General features: G+C 40.2%; 2 protein-coding genes across 8 annotated transcripts; both read left to right on the forward strand.

The window, feature by feature from the left end:
* Positions 1-2,822: 2,822 nt before the first annotated feature.
* Positions 2,823-10,688, forward strand: LOC139341587 (inhibitor of nuclear factor kappa-B kinase subunit alpha-like). Of its 5 annotated transcripts, none has more exons than XM_070978152.1 (22): positions 2,823-3,097; positions 3,714-3,833; positions 3,928-4,022; positions 4,120-4,237; positions 4,325-4,394; positions 4,499-4,587; positions 4,689-4,778; positions 4,875-4,999; positions 5,361-5,468; positions 5,556-5,691; positions 6,138-6,338; positions 6,822-6,924; positions 7,242-7,365; positions 7,441-7,592; positions 7,679-7,740; positions 7,842-7,951; positions 8,594-8,643; positions 8,932-9,040; positions 9,161-9,308; positions 9,429-9,478; positions 9,928-10,027; positions 10,262-10,688. In XM_070978152.1, the coding sequence occupies exons 2-22, from the start codon at positions 3,741-3,743 to the stop codon at positions 10,346-10,348; spliced, it is 2,220 nt and encodes a 739-aa protein (XP_070834253.1). In that variant the 5' UTR covers positions 2,823-3,097; positions 3,714-3,740; the 3' UTR covers positions 10,349-10,688. The 5 variants fall into 5 exon arrangements, 4 of the variants coding, with proteins under 4 accessions (XP_070834253.1, XP_070834250.1, XP_070834251.1 ...); XR_011603007.1 differs by lacking the exon at positions 10,262-10,688 and adding an exon at positions 9,564-9,673 and having other exon boundaries at positions 2,830-3,097; positions 9,928-9,944; XM_070978149.1 differs by having other exon boundaries at positions 2,830-3,097; positions 9,928-10,040; positions 10,262-10,494.
* Positions 10,689-12,292: 1,604 nt separating this feature from the next.
* On the forward strand, positions 12,293-19,900 carry erlin1 (ER lipid raft associated 1). 3 transcript variants are annotated; one of them, XM_070977870.1, is made up of 12 exons: positions 12,293-12,361; positions 13,651-13,779; positions 14,184-14,265; positions 15,199-15,245; positions 15,335-15,396; positions 15,510-15,635; positions 15,754-15,827; positions 16,176-16,234; positions 16,380-16,471; positions 16,633-16,722; positions 16,835-16,914; positions 17,321-19,900. In XM_070977870.1, the coding sequence occupies exons 2-12, from the start codon at positions 13,667-13,669 to the stop codon at positions 17,510-17,512; spliced, it is 1,017 nt and encodes a 338-aa protein (XP_070833971.1). In that variant the 5' UTR covers positions 12,293-12,361; positions 13,651-13,666; the 3' UTR covers positions 17,513-19,900. The 3 variants fall into 3 exon arrangements, with proteins under 3 accessions (XP_070833971.1, XP_070833972.1, XP_070833970.1); XM_070977871.1 differs by having other exon boundaries at positions 12,309-12,369; XM_070977869.1 differs by having other exon boundaries at positions 12,319-12,445.
* The last annotated feature ends 1,822 nt before the right edge of the window (positions 19,901-21,722 follow it).

Below are 21,722 nucleotides of genomic sequence, written 5' to 3' on the forward strand. Positions count from 1 at the left end.
TCAGGAGTCCACAGTTGAAAAGCACCTGCTTTACAGGCCTCAAACATGAGTTACCTGTGACCGGACAATGTGTCCTGTTCTGTACAGGACACATCAGATTATACCACTTCTCTGTCTTTATAATAATTAAATAAAGTCATCCTCTTTCCTCTTTTTTATCCAAACTATCTTTGCTTCTTGTTCACAATAATGTCTGATATAAGAAATCTCATAGAAATGAAGCAGAAAACTGAAATTTTCACATAACAATATACAAAGCAGCACATCCAACAAGATGTCACGCCATCAAAAAATATCATAGCAATATTTTATTTTGAAAAGAAAAGACGTGTATTGACCAGAATCTGCGGTTGTAACCCTGAATGACAGTCCTGTCCTGTAACATATAGGAGCTTCTATACTTGTACAGACAGTGAAGGTTTGCATTAAACCCACTGATATTACTGCAGAGAAAATGAAGAAGGGGAAAATGAGAAACACAAACTTGCAGAAACCGAGAATGAATCATGTTCTATTTTTTCTAGCCTATAATAGATACGAAGTTAGAATAGACTTCGCAGAATTTGGCTGCTATCTCGATTAAACCTTGGTTACCTCATCCTCTGTCAGAGTGAATGTTTAGATTCCAGGAAGGAAGACGCATGCAAAAAAGGCAGAAAACCATAGAGAACACTTATTTTCACACTCCAAACCACTAACACCTACAACAGCTCATAGGTGGACACTCTTGTGACCTACTGCAACAAGCAAAATCTAAGTAAGATGAAAATATCATAAATTAAGGCAACATATGCTTGTTTTGTCTTCTTACCAAGCTGATTTTATGTTTGAGCATCTCACTTACGGTATTATAACTTACTTATTGAGAGTTTTTTACTGGCTCTGACCAAATTAATGCTTATAAATTATAAGGCTCTTTGATCACTACTGACACATACAAAACTGCGTTGTTAAAGTCTGAATTTCTTTGCGTCCAGACAAACTGCAAGTTACTTGAGACACATTTAATTGTTTTAAAAATTGGTGAGTGAAAATTCCCTGTTCTGTTGGCACATAATTTTACTCATTTAAGCAACATCTCGCCCATTTTATTGCTTTTTTCTGTGAGAGCCGAGTTTTTTGCAGTAAAGGAATTTTATATCACGTGTTTTCAGCTTCTCTATTTGATCACACCTGTCTGCTTCTCCTTTCCACCGTTCTGAGAACAAGTAGAAAAAAAAGGCCAAACTGCTTTGAGAAGCAACTGCTTGGGCTGGTGTGCATGCGGACATCTCACCAGAGTAATTGCATCACCAACTGTTACCGACTGCTTTTTTCAGTCTGAAAATGAATATGACTATAAAAATAATTCTAAAATGAACTCTTTGCTTTCAGCAGCATGTTTATATTCACCTTCATATGACATCACAAATTGCACAAATAAAAGGTAAATTGTCTTTGTTGTCTGCAGCCTGTTTATATTCACCTTCACATTTTAATAGTCTGCAGACAACAAAGACAATTTACCTTTTATTTGTGAAACTTGTGATATCATGTTAAACACATATATGTGTCTCACATATCAAACTCTGTTTCACATAGATGAGAACAAACACCACAAAACCCCAAAATACTGATGCAGAGCCTTTTGATTCATTGCAACAAGTAATAGCACTGGCCCGTATTGCATCAGCCTTTACTCACCGTTACAAGCATGTTGTCACATTTCTTGACTAATTGAAGATTTCTCACTGTCTTTGTGAGCTAATCTTTTGTTTGATAATTGAGAAATTGTGAATTGTCCCAAATATGTCAAACCTCTGGAGCCTTAAACAGAATCTGTTATATTGTCTGAAACAAATATGACATTGTATCCCTTAATGGTCCAAGTTTGGGCTTGAAACCCAGATTTATTCTTGGAACTGTGAAAACTCAGCAGAATTTTCTAAATGCATGGGACAAGTGTCATTTTTATGGCAAATTAATGGCATTTCTGTTTGACAGCTGAAAGACAGAATACTCAAGGATTTCAAATTGGCTGAAATGTGCAAATATTTGGAAATGTGGCTGGATAACAGATTCACTTTAAGAACCACAAGAAGACAAGCAAACTAGACTGGCAAACTGATGATGATGATGATGATGATGATGATGATGATGATGATGATGTTGTTGTATATGTTATAGATCTGCCTCTCCCTCCACCTTAATGCCTCTTGACTACCATTGCCTCTGCTTTCTGATCATGTCAAGACACAGTCATTGAAATGTAAGGTAATAAGACATTTAGCTGTACCACATATTTAAACTGAGCCTGGGGGGCTAGTTTTAAATAGATATTATGCACTTGATGATGATTCAGAAGAAGAACCTTCCCTCTTAAGATAAAAAACATACTCTGGCATTAAATACCACTTAAATAAATATAGAACTAATATTCAAAATGAGGCATTGAGCTCACTGTGAATATCTGTTTAAATAGAGGATTAACTGACAAAAACACACTCATCTTCTAAGAGGTCCATCTCATATCTGTCACTTTATGTTTGGGCTCTGCGCTGTAAAGCTGTGTGTATGGCGCCATCTAGTGAGGAAATTTAGACCTTGTAAAAAGTTTTGGAGATATTCTCTCTGACTCTACTGCTTACTGTTTTGTTAAAAACCGAGGAATAAGTAGGCTTCTTTAATACCTCTGCTGACATTAAAAGCATCATTTTACACTTTCTCATCCAGTGTGTATGGGATGGGAAACCCCCCAACAGAGGGAGTGGTCCCGCAGAAGGCTTTCGTTCATTTCCGGTATTCAACCAGACACGCATGCGCAGAAAGAACGTCTGCCTGTCAGAGAACACTTTCACTTTGCGCAGATACAGCCAGCCCTTCCCTCTCTAAAGCTTTCCACCGAAAACTACAACAAAACACAACATTACCTCTGGTTTTAAAGCCGTGTTTGATGGACAGTGGAGTCTGAAGGAGTATTCGTCGGTTCAGCCTTATTACTGAAACACTAACTACGAAAACGAACCGTAAACAACGCGGTTAGCTCACTGCGAAGCGACAATGTTCTGACATCTAAAGTAAGCTAATTGACAGCTGTCGACTCTGACCTCTTGACCAGGTGAGTTGATAATGTTTGTGCAGTGAGGTGTTGCTTCTAGTGAACTTTTCAGTCAGCCATAAGGTGTCTTTGAGTTACATGACTTTGCTGAACTTATCATTGGCAGCCCAACAATAACAAATGGCTCCTGAACTTGAGTTTATTAGTACAGCTAATGCTACAGTATGAGCGAAGTGCAACAGCTAAAGCAGTAAACGTGATTGGAGATTAATTAAAACTGTTAATGCGCATGGGAAATGTTAAATCGCTGTAGTTATAAGTTGTATGTAAAGTTATATTTAGCAAGGTAAACATTTCCAAGATCCATAGCAGAACTGGAATATTAAAGAAACGAATACAAGGATTTCATACTTAAAACAGAATTGACATATATATTAGGCTGATGTTTTGGCGTGCTAAGTGGGAACTAACATTTGTTCTATAAAGAAGAAAAAGATATAATGGTACATATGAAGTAGTAATAAAGAACATTTAATGCTGTTCCCACTGCACATGCACAGAGGAGAGATGTGCACATGGATATATATACATTTTTGAAGAACAGAAGCCTCGTCAACAATGTAGTCAGTTAAGTTTCTGGACAGTGACAGTTTTGTTATCTCGGCTCTTTTTTGAGGTCTCTAGCTCCAGCAAACCTCACACTATGGAGCGCGCTGCACCCAAACAGAGCTCCTGGGAGATGAAGGAGAGGCTCGGGATGGGAGGCTTTGGGCATGTCTACCTGTACCAGCACCTTGTAAGTCCTTTCATCCACCTGTACGCTGAGGAAAACATCCCAGCCCCAAATTTGTCTTTGGCTTGGTTTCATTCCCTCTCTGTGTTTGGAGCAGGAGTTGGGAGATAAGATTGCTGTGAAACTTTGCCGCCTGGAGCTGAACTCCAAGAACAAAGACCGCTGGAGCAGAGAGATTCAGATCATGAAGAAGTGAGTGTGTGAATCGTCTGCTCGCGTTCAAAAAGTAGCCCAGGAACAAACATCTCTGTACGTTGCCCTCTAATCTAACTGTTGCTGTATGTTTTAGGCTGAACCACGTGAATGTGGTGAAGGCAAGAGAAGTTCCAGAGGAGTTGAGCTCCATTGCTTTAAATGACTTACCTCTATTGGCCATGGAGTACTGCTCACGAGGAGACCTACGCAAGGTACCAAGTGGGTATTTTATAAAGACCCCAAACAATCAGTTGTCTTTTCAAACATTGCACTTTTAATCTTTATACATCTTTATTTAGGTGTTGAATAAACCAGAAAATTGCTGCGGTCTAAAGGAGAGTGAAGTCCTCTCGCTGCTCGGTGATATTGGTAATGTTTTCCTCAGCTTTTTAGTTTGACAGTAAGTCACTGTTATCACTTGTTGATGCATTATGTATATGGAATGATGTTTTTTTTTTTTTTTACAAACACAGGTTCTGGTATCCAGTATCTCCATGAAAATAAGATAATTCACAGAGACCTAAAGCCAGAGAACATAGTTCTGCAGGAGATTGATGGGAAGGTGAACTCATTTCCCTTTGACATGCACGCAGCTTGTGCAATCTGCAATTTCATGTATGATTTTCTGTTCCTTGCTCTCATTCTGAAATTTTTTTCTCCCAGCTTGTCCATAAAATCATAGATCTAGGTTATGCAAAAGACCTGGATCAGGGCAGTCTCTGCACGTCCTTTGTTGGAACTCTCCAGTATCTGGTAAGTGTTGCATCAACAAAGCATTGTTCTGCATGAACAGAACAGATCAATAATCAAGTCCTGTTTTCTAAAAATATATATGTGTTTGTGGTCCAGGCTCCAGAGCTCTTTGAGAGTAAACCTTACACTGTAACTGTGGACTACTGGAGTTTTGGGACAGTGATCTTTGAATGCACTTGTGGCTTTCGCCCCTTTTTACACCACATGCAGCCTGTACAGTGGTGAGTCAACACAGCAGCAATGTATTTCTTGTCTGTATTCCTTTCAAATTATCTAGAAATATACACACTTATAATTAGAAGTTATAAAAATCCAAAGTATTTTAATGAAATATGCTTGGCTAGTTTATGATAAATTCAGTATTGACCATTACAGACACTATGAGCTGGGAATATACGGGATACAAAAAATGGTTGTATAATGCAGACTTTTTATTTATGTAATAATGGTGACTACAGCATTTTTGTTAATCTACAAAATATCTGCATGTTCAATTTAGAGACAAAGTGACAAGGGTGTATACAGATTATTTTCAGCTTTATTTTCAGTTCTCTCTGGTTGCATCTTTGTTTGCTTTTGTAGGACAAGTAAAGTCAAGAACAAAGGTCCCAAAGACATCATGGCTGTGGAGGACATGAATGGAGAAGTCAGATTCTCCACACATCTCCCATATCCCAACAATCTCAGCAGGTACAGGCAAAAAGAATTGCTTTCGTGCATCAGTCAAGTGTCCCTCATTCTTTTATCTTACCTGTGTGTGCATGTGTATGGTTATAGGCCACTGTTGGAACCAACCGAGTCTCTTCTGCAGATGTTGTTACTGTGGGACCCTGCAGCACGTGGTGGAGGGCTGGATCCTGACACAAACAAGCCGTGCTGCTACACAGTCCTACAGAATATTCTCAACATGAAGGTTACTTACATGAACCATGCTTGTTTTTTTAGTCATGAGTCATTTTGGAGAAAGATTGTTGATATTTACTGAAGTTGAAATTCAGCCAGTCTTCTAAAGGTCCACTAGCTGTCCACTCTGTTTGTGTGTGCTGAAAAAAAAAATCTGTTTTTTGTACCCACTAACAAAGTGGCTTGGACAGAGCTACACAGTGTTATCCCAGCCAATCAGCAACAGGTGGCATTCATGTACAGGACAAGAGGAAGGGGAGTAAGAGGACCAGTAAATCTGGTAGGCTGATGTTTAATTGCATTGTGAAGGAGAGATGTCAGTATCAGCAGTCTTTCCCAGAATGACTCACTCTACCTTTAAACCACATTTTATTAAGTGCATTTATGGTTTTATGTATCCCAGCTGAGGACAGCATGCAAAGCAAAGCCCCCTGCTTTGTGCCTTAATGTCTCCAGGTGATTCATGTGTTGGACATGACGTCAGCCCAGCTGCACTCTTTGGTTTTGGGTGCAGAGGAGAGCTTACACTCCCTGCAGCTTCGTTTGGAGACACACACGCAGACACACATCTCTCCGCTGAGTCAAGAGCTGCTGCTGGAGACGGGAATCTCCCTCGACCCACGCAGACCGCCCTCTCACTGTCTGCCAGATGGATTGGTATGTGACACACACACATAAACAAAAATGTCTGATGTGAAACAGGCCCAGCCACATGGACACATGCAACAAAGGACCTGCTGTTTTTTTTTTTTATTTATCTCCATGTTTTTAAAATCTTGTTTTGTTTTGTTTTGTTTTTTTTTACATTTTTGGTAGGTCTGCAGTACACTGTGCTTGTTATTTCTGGGCCTCAGCAGTGCAGTTGAAATGTTTATTTCCCAGTTGGTCTTTTCTGGAGTAAAAATAAATGAGGCAAATAAGTCTGTAATAGTTGTAATAGCTGGCAAATTGTTTGACATAGTATTTGCAGTCTGTACGAATTAATGTAGTCCAGTCTTTTTGGTTCCTCTGGAAGTACATGTATTAGCAAATCTAAACCTTGGCATCGGCTTCCACTGGATTTTCTGTTTTTACCAGGGAGTGATCCTCCTCTAATGCACACTGTAGTATCCCATTGTGATATTCGCTCTCTGCTTTCAGCGAGGCTGGGACAGCTCCATTGTTTTCCTGTTTGATAAAAGCCTGACCAAGTACTCTGGACCACTGACTGCCAGACCTCTGCCAGACAGTGTCAATTTTATAGGTGAGATATGCAACTGTATACTGAGCTATAAAATGATATCCTCTAGTAAAACCAGTGAAACCAAAAATTGCTAAATATTTAGCAGGTAAGATTCTTCCCTTCTGAAAGTCTAATGACAAAAATGTTGTTTGCTAGATACAGTAAATACAAGTGATCAGCAGTGTGTGAGACTTATAGTCTCTTCTCAGTTTACTGCGAGTTTTTGGTCTAACACACCTGTTATTAGGACTGGTGTGAGATTGTTGATCTTTTTACCCCAGCATTGTCCAAATTCATGCTGTAACTGTGTGTCTTTTGTGAACTATGGGCTGTCTCAGTGAGGGAGACGAAGACTCAGCTCCCGCTGTCTGCACTGAGAAAGGTGTGGGGGGAAGCAGTGAGCTACATCTGTGGCCTGAAAGAGGACTACCTCCGCCTGTACCGGGGGCAGAGAGCGGCCATGTAAGCGCACAAACACGCACAAAGACATACACACACACAATGAAACATCCTTACCTTGTGATTGTGTCTGCGTAGACTGAGTCTGCTGCGTTACAACACCAACCTGACACGATACAAGAACCTGCTGTTCTCCCAGTCGCAGCAGCTCCGAGCCAAACTGGCTTTTTTCAAGACCAGCATCCAGCATGACCTTGAGCAGTACACCAAGCAGAGACACACCGGCATCTGTGAGTGGACGTTAATCTCCTGCTTTGATACATAATTTAAAGTCGTTATGGAAGCCTTAAGTGAGCTGTCTCCTGTTGTTCTGAAGCTTCAGAAAAATTGCTGAAGACCTGGCAGGAAAATGAAGAGAAGGCTGACGGGTTTATGAAGGTTGGACAGTTGTTAAACTCAAAGCAAGTCTACAGTTTTTTGGGGGGTTTTTTTGTTTGTTTTTTTGAAACAATGCATGCTAAGGATGTTTTCTCTACTAGGTTGCAGATGTGGGGTATCTGGATGAAGAGATAGTGGCTGTACATTTTGAGATTGTGGAGTTACAGAGGAGTCCATTCGCAAGGAGACAAGGGGATGTCATGGAACAGCTGTGAGTTCCTCTGTTATGTTTACACTGTAATCATTTCCTTAAAGGATGGGTTCACATTTTTCCAAGTTGGTCTTAGACAGTCATCAGCTACCTATTTGCACATATAAAAAGTTTTTCCTAATTCCTGTAATTATTCCTGCTGTTCACACTGGCTGTTAAAAATTCCTGAAGTGGAGGTGATGGTGGACACTTAGTGTTACTGTCCTTCTGCTGCTGCTCAGCAAGGAAACTGTGTCCAGTGAAGAATTTGGTACTAAATAGGGCTGTCACGATCATGAAATTTTAGTTGACCACTAAATGCCATACAAATAAGTGTGATTAAAAATGTAATTGTCTTTTTCTGTTCTCTTCAATATGTTCTCATATGAGCTGGAACAAAAGAACCTGTCTAACAGCCGTCAGGTCCAGACAGCCAAGATCTGTTTTTCCTCGTATTTCTTTCCTGACATGCGAACCTTGTGCTCAGATAGACAGTTCATTTGGCTCAACCAGCTGATGGAAACACACTTAATTCACTTTCTGTTTGTTGCAACATGTCTAACACTATGCAGGTTTGTAGACAGACTTGAAAAAAATGTGAATCTACCTTTTAAACGTAACTGGATATTGACGGTATGCAAATGATCACTCTCCGTTTTTCAGTGAGGAAAAGGCCATTGAACTCTACAAGCAACTGAAAGCTAAATGCAAAAGTTAGTACAAATCTTTGCACATTTTAAACTGCTTTTTTTGTTCATAGCCAGTGACAGAGCTGGGTAAATGGTAACGCTTGTTGCTATGGACACAACTCAGTTGTATAATAAGAAATATGTCGGCTGGGAAGACATGCAGAAGGATTTACTGAACAATTGTGTCACAGCCACCATTGTTTAATTCCTCAGCACAGCTGTGATTGGGAATAGCAGGAAGGCATGCAGTGTGTGTTTAATTGACTGTGTCAGATGATACTACTTAGATGATGATAGGACTATGTGGCACAGGTCCTGACCCTCCACATGGCTACAGTGACAGCTCTGACATGGTGAAGACCATACTCCAAACAGTTCAGAACCAGGACAGGGTGTTGAAAGACTTGTACACTCACCTGAGGTAATTTATCCATAAGTGCACACAGTCATGCAAAGTTTGGCACAACTGAGGCATCATTTTCATCATCAGTTTCCTGTGTGTGTCATCTGTGATTTTCCTCATTTTTTTCTTTTTCCGCAGTACAATTCTGGTGTGTAAGCGTCGCATTGTTGATTTATTCCCTAAGTTGGAGAGGGCGGTAGGGAACATAAAAACTGCAGAGGCAGCAGTGATGCAGATGCAAATGAAGAGACAGAAGGAGTTCTGGTACCTCCTGAAGATTGCCTGTGTGAGTATAAGACAAATGGCAAAAAAGTTGTGTTTTAGGAGCTCGAAGCTCTGCAATACAGTATTAAATGTGGAAGTCAAATAATACTCCAGCTATTACATTGTGTGGCTGTTTATTTAGGCCCAGACCAATTCTCCATCACAGTCACTTATGCAGAGGCCCTCGGACAGGTAAGATCTGTACAAGTCAAAATTTTCAGTTCAGTTGTGTGAATATCCACACTCATACATCACATGGCTGTTTCTCTGTCATTAGTTTATCTGCAGTTTAGAGGATGAGTTCAGATCTACTCTGTGGAGAAAGTGTTGAATTATCTTTGAAAATCAGCTGCTGGGTTTGTACTAATCACAAAGCTGCCAAATGAGGTCAGCCCATCCACTTACAATCTCATAGCTTACAGAAGCTACTCATCATCTCTTCAATTACTGTTGATTTGAAGACAGTTATATGGAGTCCAGATGTCCCTTGAAGATATGTTTTTTCCTTTTGGTGCATGATCCCAACATTCGTTGCATGAGAGGTGGGGTAGACCTTGGTCATGTAGCTTTTCTATTGCAAACACAAGAAAACTTATACACTACTTACACACAGGCAATTTATAGTCTATTGTCTCTTTCAGTGAAACTGTTGATCAATTACTGGATGAGAATCAGCGTTACCTGAGTCAACTAACATCTCTGCTGCAAGACACCACCCAGGAGATGGAGCACAGTGTCATGGTATGGTATACAGGTGTGAGGAAGTGTGTTAATGCTTGTAAGCAGATCTCTGAAGTAACAACTTCTGTAGAAACTCACTGTTCAGACTTTCTGTTGGACTTTGGAGAGGGCATCTGTATTGCAATTGTGTCACAATGGCAATCTGATTGTTGTAAATGATATTGATCACCACTACTAGATATTGGATGGAGAATTTTTAGTAGTACTGTATTAAGGTGTTCGTTCTCTCTCCAGGAGCAGGACTGGAGCTGGACTCAGTATGGAGCAGTGAAAGCCCTTCCTCAGAAGCTGCAGAGACTGACCAAAGACTCAGAGTTATGAGTCAAAAATGTATACTGTAAACAAGTGCCTTATCAGAGTTACACTATCTGAAAGCTTTGTGATTCCGTACTGTGTCATTTACATACAAGTAATGCTGTAAGACAGTGTGTGAAACAGCATGATGTGGTAAGCTGTTCATGTTTTAACTTAAATGTGTACTGTTGAAATTTGAAAGCTGTCTCCAGCTTAACTGACATTTATTTATTTTATTGGTAATATTGATTGAAGTAAATAATTGCTGCTGATAATCTATGCATGATGGAATGTGAATAAATTTTGTAAATGTATGGCACACATGTCATGTTTTGTCTTTGTTCAAACAGTTAAAAATTGGATTTTCTTAGAATCGGTTTGTCATTTCTCTGAAAATGTTAAACTGTGGAAGATACAAAGCATCTGGTTATTTACATTCACGCAGTGGACCAGGCAACTGTCTGCACACATACAGGAAATAGCTTGTTTGGAAGACCCGGGGTTAAAATTCTCTTGGGAGCTGCTGAAGTCCAAACAGTAAGGAGACAAAACAAGAGAAACATGCATAGAATATGAAATAATAGTACAAAGTGACAGCAATTATCACAGGCAGTGCAGTTAAGACACCACTGTGTAATTTCAACAGAACATTACTTTTCATCCTTCTTCAAATTATTCATGAAAGGAGAAAATATCCAGCCAAGTTTGGAAAAAGACTTTGTAAGTATAAAAAATAACTATGCAAAGCAATGCTGCATCACCATCTGTGTTACTTATACTGATTTCAGCAATTAAGTACACATTATAGTTTAAGGTGTAGTATTTTTGTAACATTTATTGTATTTATTTTTATTTCATTGTGCAGTAAAATAAAATACAGACATAAAAGATAATATATATTCAGAGGCATTCATATACAACACATGCAAACAGCCTGTGCAGCTGCAGGAAGCTCAGAGCAATCACCTTAATAAAAATCCATCATGTTGGCATATTATGAGTCACATGAACTTTCTAAAATGTAAAGGTACATATCAAAGAGAAGAAATGACCATTAGTGTAAATGACAATGATTTAAATAGTTAGTAAGGACACTACTTGGGACTACCCTTTTGTGTCATATTTATTAACTAAAACGGTCAACAGGGTATTGCTTTTCTTGGTGAAATTCAACTTCAAAGTGGGTTTAAGGGTATGTAAAACGTATATGATGCAGCTCTGGTTGGAGGAAGACCTGATTGGTAGGTTTTGGCCAATAGAAACGTGGCTAATTAACATATTGTCGCTAAACATCATGGGAAAACTACTGACTGATCGCATCGAAGGAGACTGATTACCCGGGCAAACCAAAATATCACCACATTTCATGCTTTAATAAACATTCCAAACGAAGTACGTACGTTCCTGTGAACATTCGGAAATTCGACACCATAATAGTAAATGCTGATCGTACACAGCCCTATAAAGGAGTGCCGCCGTTCTTCTCTGTTCGGATGTGAGGGCGATCTGGCTGCGACATCTGTCACCCCATTGATCGCTAGGGTTGATTCGGCTGATCTGGCTGGCTAGGCGGGTGTCCCCTTCCTCCCTCACCGCTCCATGTGTGTCCCTCCCGAAGCCCCGCGCTCGGTGGAAGAGGACGAGGTCCCCCCGGCGGACGACCATCCATCGGTGTACCAGTAGCTGCGCTCCCCTGCTAGAACCTCCAAACAAGCTCAAGGCCCATTTGTAGGAGAAACGTAGGGAAGTTAAGCTCCAAGCGTCAGGCACATCCAAATGCGGCACTGCACGTGGCAGTCTGCCTTCCTTTTTTCATTTTATACCTAACTTTATTTATACTTTATTAATTACTTTTTATGCTTTGTGACATGACGACATTTGATTGTCGTGGCGCTCTATTCATGTGTTCATATGTGTAAAATGTCCGACTGCACCTGAAGGCAGCATAATGTAACAAGTAAAAGCGAGAGCGAAACCTGTAGGAGGCGGGTTGAGGGGGGTGGGTCGTTGAATGATAAGACCAGAAGGGAAGACGGTTCGGTACAGTGGTAATTTTACTTTTCCTAAACAAGCTACTTATTTTAACGCCTACACATTGATACTTTAGTTTAAGCGCAGCGAGAGGTGAGTTTACTCATTAGCTCTACGCTATTAGCCTACCAAGCTAATGTAGCATTAAGCTACAAGAAACTGACGGAGTGGCTGACTTCCGAATCCACCCGATAACGAGAGCTATATTGCTAGCTAACCAGGCTAGCTAGGTTAACGTTACCAAGCGAGTGGTTTGATAGTGTCAGCATTTGCTATTACTGAAGGGAATTATGTTAATTCAGACGTTCAGTGTGATGGTTATATTGAAATAGACATAGCTGTGGTGGAAACACGTCGCTCCATGTGTCGACAGAGGAGTTACTCGTGAGTCGTCTCCTTGCGAGTAATTCTGCAAGCTAATTGTGCAGGTTAGCACTAGCTGTTAAACGTTAACATTCTAGCTAACATTACTTGTGTACCTTCCAGGCAGCCAAATGTAACGCACTGCACTATACAAACCCACTGCTAAACAGTCACTATAGGGTTAAAACTTGCTGTCACATACACTGTACGTTAACTATAAAATTGCTGCTGAAGCGCTTAATTGTTATAGTGAGCTGCTGAAAGTAAACCAAGGTTACTTTGAAGGATTGGGTTACGTTCAGTGACTGCTTTTGACCATGGGTGCACCTGTGTTAAAATCAGAATTCAGGATACATTACATTTTCCAAAGATACTGTCACGTAAATGTGGTAAATCGTAAAAGAAAAAAAGAAATGCATAGAGTAGCACCCCAGCCCAGATGAAGGGTCAACATTTTCAGGGCTTTGCTAATGAAAATCAGTTCCTTACAGAAATTGTCAAACATTCTTCAGTGCAATTGCGTTTAAAATACATGTGCTGCCCCTTTTTTGGCTTTTTGTGTTTTTGAGAGGTGTACATAATATTTATAAAATTTTGTCCACTCCCTCTGAGGGTAGACTAAATATTAGAAACACCTCTCAGTATAATGTAGTACTACTCAACAGTACCACAAACTACAGCCTCCGAAACCATAAAGTTGAATCAACACTTTCGAGAACACTTTCAACAAAGTCAAACATTAAAACCTTCATGAAGGTAGGATTTATTGTGTGGTTCTTGTAATAGACTGCATTAGTTAGAGCAAGGCTTCCCTGCCTAACGAATTGAGCATATGCTTCCTGCTGACAGGTCTGACCAATAGGTTCAGCAGTGCCCCGAGGACACAATATTGTATAAAAATTGCAGTATGTTTGTGCTTCTTTCTCTGCCCGCAGGTGAGTCGTAGTGAGGATGACGATGCCGCATGTAGGGGCAGTATTTGCTGCAATAGCAGGAGTGATGGCCATCATGTTGCACTCCTCCATTCATAAGATAGAAGAAGGACACCTTGCTGTGTACTACAGGTATCACAACACTGACCCTTGACATTTGTGCCTGACAGAAATAACCACATAACAAGTGGATGGAAAATTGTTATTTATAAGAGGCCCATGTCCTACATATGCATATAGCATGGATATGGTTATATCAAATTATATTAAATTGAGTAAAAGTTCACAACTACAATATAAAATATGGCACATAACCTATTAAACCTTAATTGTTGACAATGTGTATGAGATGGACAAAATAGCATGAACACCCTGTACTATATTGTAACGCTATTCAACATTAACCCCCTCATAAATCACTTACCCCTGAATAAACAGCTCCCTGGTCTTATCTTTTGTCCACCCTCTTTAAATATTATCAGGGGATAATCTGCTGCTGAGAAGTCAGACCAAATATTTATTTGTATTTGTTTCAGAGGTGGGGCATTGTTGACTTCTCCCAACGGGCCTGGGTATCACATCATGCTGCCTTTCATTACTACCTACAGATCAGTGCAGGTAACCTTACTGCTCAGCCCTGAACCTTTAAGCAAAGGCATGGAGCATCAGCTGCAGCATGCAAACAGTTGTCATTCAACCATGGTGGCTTTATGTTAATGCGTGTTTTTTTTGTGCTCTACTGAAAGTACTTAGAATAGAATCTTTTGAATGTGTCTTGATGTTCTCTATTACAGTGACTAATTAACAAAACCCTTGTTATTTTAATAAAGATTAAGTATTAAGGTAATAATAATAAGATAAGTTTAGTGTGTAAAGCTAATTACAGATTTTTTTTCAGTGCTTATGTCACTGAGCTATATTTTTGATCAACCTCTCAAGTTTTAGCCTGTATTTGTTCATTTATTTGGATCTCCATTAGCTGTGACCAACAGAACAGCAACTGTTCCAGAGAGAAAGTAACTACAACAATTTCACCTTTAAACTCTAAAAGTCAGGGTGTTTGCATTGAAGCCAAATTTCATAAATCTGAACAGCAAACTGAGACTTGTAATGACCCAACCTGACCCAACATTTAATCTGTTCATCAGATTAAATGTCAACTGTAAAGTTTACTCAGATGCCCTCTTGCTAACCTTTTACTGAGCTCTCAACTGTATGTCTTGGTTAGTACTCATTTGTGAAGGACAATGTGCAGTTGTTTTAACATGACATAAGTTAAACTGGACTTAAACTACAATTTAAATTATATTGTCATACTTATTATTTCCCAAGTCAAGAATGAATTTTCATCATCAACATCAAAATTGAAATTAATATTGACTCAGGTGAACTTAAAACATGCATACACCACTTTATCTCATCTTGCATACCTTTCTAAACAAGGAACATATCACTTTTTATCATGCTGCATGTTAAATCCAGATAAAAGTTTGTTAAAGGACTTGTGTGGTAGGAGAATAACCTCGATGATTTTGAATGTTCGTGTTTCAGACGACACTCCAAACTGATGAGATTAAGAATGTGCCTTGTGGAACAAGGTGAGACTGAGCTTTCTGAGGTAGCTGCTAAGGAATTGATCCGTTCATGATGATGAATTATGTATTTAACAGATTTTTTTTCTTCACAGTGGTGGTGTGATGATTTATTTTGACAGGATAGAAGTTGTGAACATGCTGGTCCCTTCGGCAGGTACAAAATGTCCTAATTTCCTGCATTACAAAAGTTCCTTATTTGGTTGACTCATTAACACTGCCAGCCGCTTGGCGTTACAATAACTACCTCTTTTGTTCATTTACTTGTAGTGGTGGACATTGTGAGGAACTACACTGCTGATTATGACAAAACTCTAATTTTCAACAAGATTCACCATGAACTCAACCAGTTCTGCAGTGTACACACACTACAGGAGGTCTACATTGAGCTGTTTGGTGAGTACACTTGTAATAAAACAGATCATAAAGCAATACAGAGGGGGTAACGTCTGCTGTGTGTTCATTCCTGAAATTCCTAAGATGTGTGATCCACTGTGTGTTTGTTGTCTTACAGACATTATTGATGAGAACATGAAGACTGCATTGCAGAAAGATCTTAATGTTATGGCACCTGGACTTACAATACAGGTATTTAAACACACACACACATACATAACTTGAACAGTGAGCCATAGGAAGCAGGAAAACTGAGCTTTAGGTCACAGTGACAGCTAGAACAGTCTGACTCGCTCAAGGCTGCGGTAGACTGGTTATGAAATATAATTAGGTGTGTTTGCAAAGGCTTTTGAAGACTGAGGCTGGATTTGTAATTGTGCATACTGGGTTGTACATATGGATAAACTGCAGTTTTGCTGTAGACCAACACCAGTCATCCCCTTTCTGTAAAATGTATTTGCAGATTGATTATGAGCAAAGGTCAATTTCTCTTTCTCTCCTTCTTTTCCTCCTCTGCACTGTTTGGACATCGTGATGAAGGCAGTCCGTGTTACCAAACCAAAGATCCCCGAGTCTATCAGGAGGAACTTTGAACTTATGTGAGTTTGTAACTCTCTGCTTACCAGCACAGTCTTAGTGCATGTTTTTAAATTGTCTCCTGTTACCCACCCCCTCAGTTCAAGTAAGACCACACAGGAAGGAGAATATTTGCAAGAACCTTTTTTTGTGCATGTGTGTATGCAGGGAAGCAGAGAAGACTCGTCTGTTAATAACAGCTCAGACTCAGAAGGTGGTGGAGAAGGAAGCAGAGACTGAAAGGAAGAAGGCCATTATTGGTAAATGTGATGGTGTTTTACTGTAAACCAGCCAGCCTGGTTTGCATTTGCATGTTCTTTGTTACAATTTTAGCCGTTTCTTTCACTCACTCATGTGTAACCCAAATGTCAACCTCCACCTTCTGTACGGTTGTTGAAGCCCAAGTTTGTCTGCCCCACAGAGGCTCAGAAAATTGCCCAGGTAGCAGAGATCCAGTTCCAACAGAAGGTGATGGAGAAGGAGACGGAGAAGAGGATCTCTGAAATAGAGGGTCAGGCTCCCTGCTTTCAATTCACGTCTGTGAGGTGGATTTGTGTGCGGTGGCGTCGGGTGAGCTGGTCTGTCATGTGTCTGTCTCATTCAACACTGTCTCTTTGTTTCAGATGCTGCCTTCATGGCGAGGGAGAAGGCTCGGGCTGATGCTGAGTATTACACTGCTGCCAAGTTTGCTGAAGCAAATTCGGTAAAAAATGGTGTTGACACAGTTTCTTACATAAACGCACACATAACAACATCATTGATTTTTTTTTTTGTGATAGCTACAGTCTAAATATAGACTTGTATAGATACAATAGTAGTAAGAATGTAATTGCAAAGCATAATTTCAGCTGGTGTGGATTCTGTCTGCGGTGGATTCACAGGACTTTTTGGCTCTCCGCTCTGAGTCATTATTGCAAACTGGTATTCACCAAGTCCAGCTGATCAATACTGAACTTTAAACTAATTCAAAGCAGCAATGCTACATTTGCTTTCAGCCATGCTGTGCTTTGCCAGGTCACATGATGAGTTACACCAGTATTGTCATGATGAATGGTAATGACCCAGCTCTAATCTAATCATGCTCTGGTCTTTCTCCTCCATCTTTACAGTTGAAGTTGACTCCGGAGTACCTGGAGCTGATGAAGTACCAGGCCATAGCAGCTAACAGTAAGATCTACTTTGGCCAGGACATCCCTAACATGTTTGTAGAGGGAAACAACGGCCCCCCAAAGACTGGGCGCTCCCATAATCTACCCAATGCTCAGCCAGACTTGTTTAAAGCGAACCCAGAGGGGCAGTGAGTCCACAGCTCTGCCTCTGCACAGGACAGGAGAACCTGACGAGGACTTGTCTTGTCTGTGAGGCGGAGGGCACTGAACTGAAAATGAGGGGTGGGATAGCTTTGCAGCTAGTGTGGTGAATGCCACACTTCAGTCTTAAATCTAAATGGCAAAGAATGACCTGGAAAATGAAAGGACAAGCAGAAGTGAGAGGTGGGAAAGGCAAGATAAAAAGGGAAAGTTTTTTTTTTTTTTTTTTTAACCTTCCACTCTTTGAGAAAAGACAAGTTTTAGGAATGAGAATGATGCCATAGTTAAAAATCAAAAGCATAATAAATGCTTATGCCTGGGAAGGCGACAGCAAGTAGTCGCTCTAATTTACATGTGCTTGCAACCAGTGCAGTGTTTAACTTTGCTGTTGGATCTGCATTCATTTTGTTTGTTTGTATGCAAGAGGAGTGATTAATGATGGACATTTTTATGATTTTTGATAATTAATTTCTGGTTTAGGTGAACTGGAATCTTGACAGGTGACACTAATTAAAAGCGGGATGGTTTGCGTACGTGTGTGATCTGGTCATCTCTGTGCCATCTTCTCTTACACTAAATCACTCGTTGGCTCTTCTCTCTCAACACGAGTCAGTGTGAGGGCTGTGTAATCACACCTCTTTCAGATGCTGTGTGTAGATGAAATAATTACGACAGGTTATATGCAGTAGTTGGAGCGTTATACATGTGATTATTCCAGCAGAGTCTTTCCTCACATGGAGCCCACTTACATTTCCAGTTGGCTGAAATCATACAAATGTGGAAAATGAGCTGTGAAAGATTTTTTTTTTTAAGTGATAGTGTTCCAGAAACGAGTGGCCTGACTTTGTCAAATTTTCACCTGAGCCTGCACAAAGTTCCATACTATTCTACAGATACTCAAGTCTTTGAAGTTTGGGGGGGGGGGCTGTCATTGTGCGTTCAGTTCTATAGTTGATATAAAGTGGTGTCACATTGGTAGTAATGTAGTGCTGTAATTTTCTGTTAGCTTGCTGATAGTTTGCTGTAATTAGCTGTGGTTGAGAGTGCAGCCACCACAGAAAGACTTCAGATTCTGCACTAAGGCCTGTTGTGGCATTTACTGTGAAGCCAGCTGTGGAGAAGGGTTCTGCCAAAAGAAAATAATATTTCTAAAAGCTAATTCCAGTGGAGTTACGGTCAAAAACAGATTAATATGGGAGTGCAGCAATGGCGTGGTTGAACCATAGTGCCACTGGGGGAAATTGTGATTCTGCCAAGAAGTCGGTGCATCTGTCTTTCCTCCGTCTGGTTTTGATTATCAGGGCCGTGCATGTGGAAATTTGAAGTGGCTTGATTCAGATGATAAGTAGTGCCTGCGATTGTCTGCCAACTCTGTTGTTGCACAGCTTATTCACGCATGGTTGGAATGTCAATTCTCAGGAAACTGACTTTTATCTTCATAAAGCAACTGCTCATTGTTGAACACGTACACTCTTGAAAAGTCCAAATCGACAGCTGTGCCAGAAAAAAAGTTTACGATCTGTACGTTAAACGTCTGGTGGTTGAATCTGGGGACACAGAAAGTTCGATTTGAGGATAAGCAGATCTCTGTGACGCTGAATATCATGAGGATGTTGGTCTGTCAGAGTAGAAGTAATATAAACAAAAGCGCCTTTACTGTGTCAATGTTAACAATTTTCTGCAATTAGAGAATAATTGAACTGCAGTTTTCTAATCTTATTTCTCCTCTCTAATATTAATGGCAACACAACAGATCCTAATGACAAGGAAGTTGCAATGAGTGAGAGTTTGCTTAACATCTGATCGGTTCTGTGTGACAACATGAGTCTCAGTACAGCACAAACATGCTTCGTTCTATTTAAAGATGAATGTTAATGGGCTTAAATAAGATGCAAGTTGGTGCTAGTTTTTATTGTGCGTTTAAGCTTAGGGATTTTTTTCAGCTGTGTGTTTGAGAAACATGGAAATACTTCCACTATTAAGAATTCAAGCCTTAAATAATAATGGGTCTCCTCAGACTTAAAGTTTCAGTGATTCTTCTAAACTAAAAAGCTCCTTTTGAACTGAACTGTGAGGCTTCTTCGTAGACTCCAGCTGAGAAAGACAGAACTAGCAGTGGACACTACCGGTGATTAGAAGATGTCATGATGTTTACTTGACCTCTGAATTGCAGTTAAAGGCATTTGCTTTGGTGGTGGGCTCAGATACAGATGCAAAAGAGGGGTTTGAATCACTCACGAAAATGATTCTTTTGGTCAATATTTTGTACAATCTGTGAAATTCAAACATTGTTTCCTTGTTTTAAAAGGTTTATATGCAAAAATGTTTTCGAGTTTTGACAATGTTCTTATGTTTAATAAAACCTATTTTGGTACCTCTCTTCTCCATGTCCTAATTTGTGTGTGGACACTGTGCAGTTCACTTAGAGGCCAGCAGGAGGAGAGCTAACACCATGTAAAATACTGAGCGCTCTGGTTCAATCACCAACCCCCAAAGACAAATTGTGGTGACTCAAAGACAAATAAGGCCAAATTATGGACTCAAATGAAGGTCAGTGGTGAGGGTTTGATGTGATGTTTCAGTGAATTTAAATCTGTGAAAAAAAATGAATAACAGGCAAGTTTGTGTCTGTGTGACAAGATTTGCAGTTGTAGAAAAAATTGAGAATGTGAAAGTTAAAACTGCACAAATGAACACTGAGTTTACACAAAGAGAAAAAAACAGCAGTGTACAGATTTAAAGAAAAAAAAATCTATGAAAGTCAAAGTTCCCACACTCTGTGGGACACTTAAACTAGCCGTGCACACATACTGAGGTTTGGATTTGGCCTGGATTTGGTTGGTTTGAACTGTTAAAGAAGGGCCAACATTCTTCCTCACAGTTGATATAATTTGTAGCCACATTTCATTTTAAACATCTTCTATATGTTTACAAATGAACTTTTGGAGTTTTGGAAATGGTAAACAATGTCCATACAGAATCACTGATTTCATTAAGAAGTTAGTCCAAAAAGTGAGAAGTTGCACAATGGGCACGTGCTGGCTAGTGACTTATTTGGATGTCTGGGTAGATGTGGCAGCACGAGGATGATTCATTGAACGTTTTGTGAATATACATACACAATCCATCACACAGGCCCTGTTGTTCTGACCCACATAATGTGTTATTACAAAAACAAGAGATGTGTTTGTCTGTGGAGTTTGTAAAACTCATCCCTAGAGACTGACTCTAAACCTCAAGTCCTGCCCTCAGCAAGGCCAGTCAGCTGTTCACAAGGGCTTTCCAGGAAGCATTCAAAGCGTGTGTGTGTGTGTGTCAGTGTGAGTGCGTGTGACCACTGCCTGAATGACCAGATGAAGGATAGCTTCCTCCTTTGACCTCTCAGTCCTCACAGAGATCTCTGGTATCCTTTCACAGCCAAATCTTTGCTTTCTGAGGGAGAGTGTTTAGTTTTAGTCTGGCCGCAGATTGTTTTTTCTTTTCTTTTTTTCTTTTCCCTGATGTCAGGATATGTGAGAAATATGTCCATAAAGCGTATTTGTGAGTGTAAACAAACCTCACTCATCCTCATTTTGTTGACTTAACTGAGGGTTTTTTTCTGGATGTCTAGTGGCCTGTGCTCATTTTAATGGGTGGCCTGGTTTGGTGTGTCAGGGGTACAGAGCCAGCGAGTTTAGAGCCCCCCTTTCAGGAAGTGGGGTCAAGGTCAAGTTTGCTTCTTCCTGAATGAGCCAGCGCTTCACTTTCCTTCCTTTTGTCGTTGATCATCAGATCCTGTGTGATCCTTGCAGCCTTGACTCCTCCCTGGATCTGTCCCTCCCCAGAGACAGAAGGGTGTGGTCCCTCCTCTCTGAGTGCAGGGCTATAAATCCCCTTCCAAACAACAGTGAGATACTGAATATGAATCATGAGCGGCAGTCAGCCATCATCAATAGCTGCTCTGTTCTGCAGTTTTCTCTCACATTCCTAACCTGTGTGTGTTGGGTGCAGCACTCATCCAAAGAGCATTAGCTTTGTTATTTCTCAGTACTTCTCTCTGTCTGACCTCCTCAGGTTGTGGTCAGCTGGATGGATTTTGTACTTAGCTGAATAGTTTGATTCTGTGTCATTTATGCATGTTTTGACTGCCCCATTTGTGCTTTGCTCTTGTTTATTCTCCCATTGTAAATAATCTGTCAGTCTGTAGAGGCGCAGTCATCAT

This window comes from Chaetodon trifascialis, chromosome 13, assembly GCF_039877785.1.
Source record: "Chaetodon trifascialis isolate fChaTrf1 chromosome 13, fChaTrf1.hap1, whole genome shotgun sequence".
NCBI lineage: Eukaryota > Metazoa > Chordata > Actinopteri > Chaetodontiformes > Chaetodontidae > Chaetodon > Chaetodon trifascialis.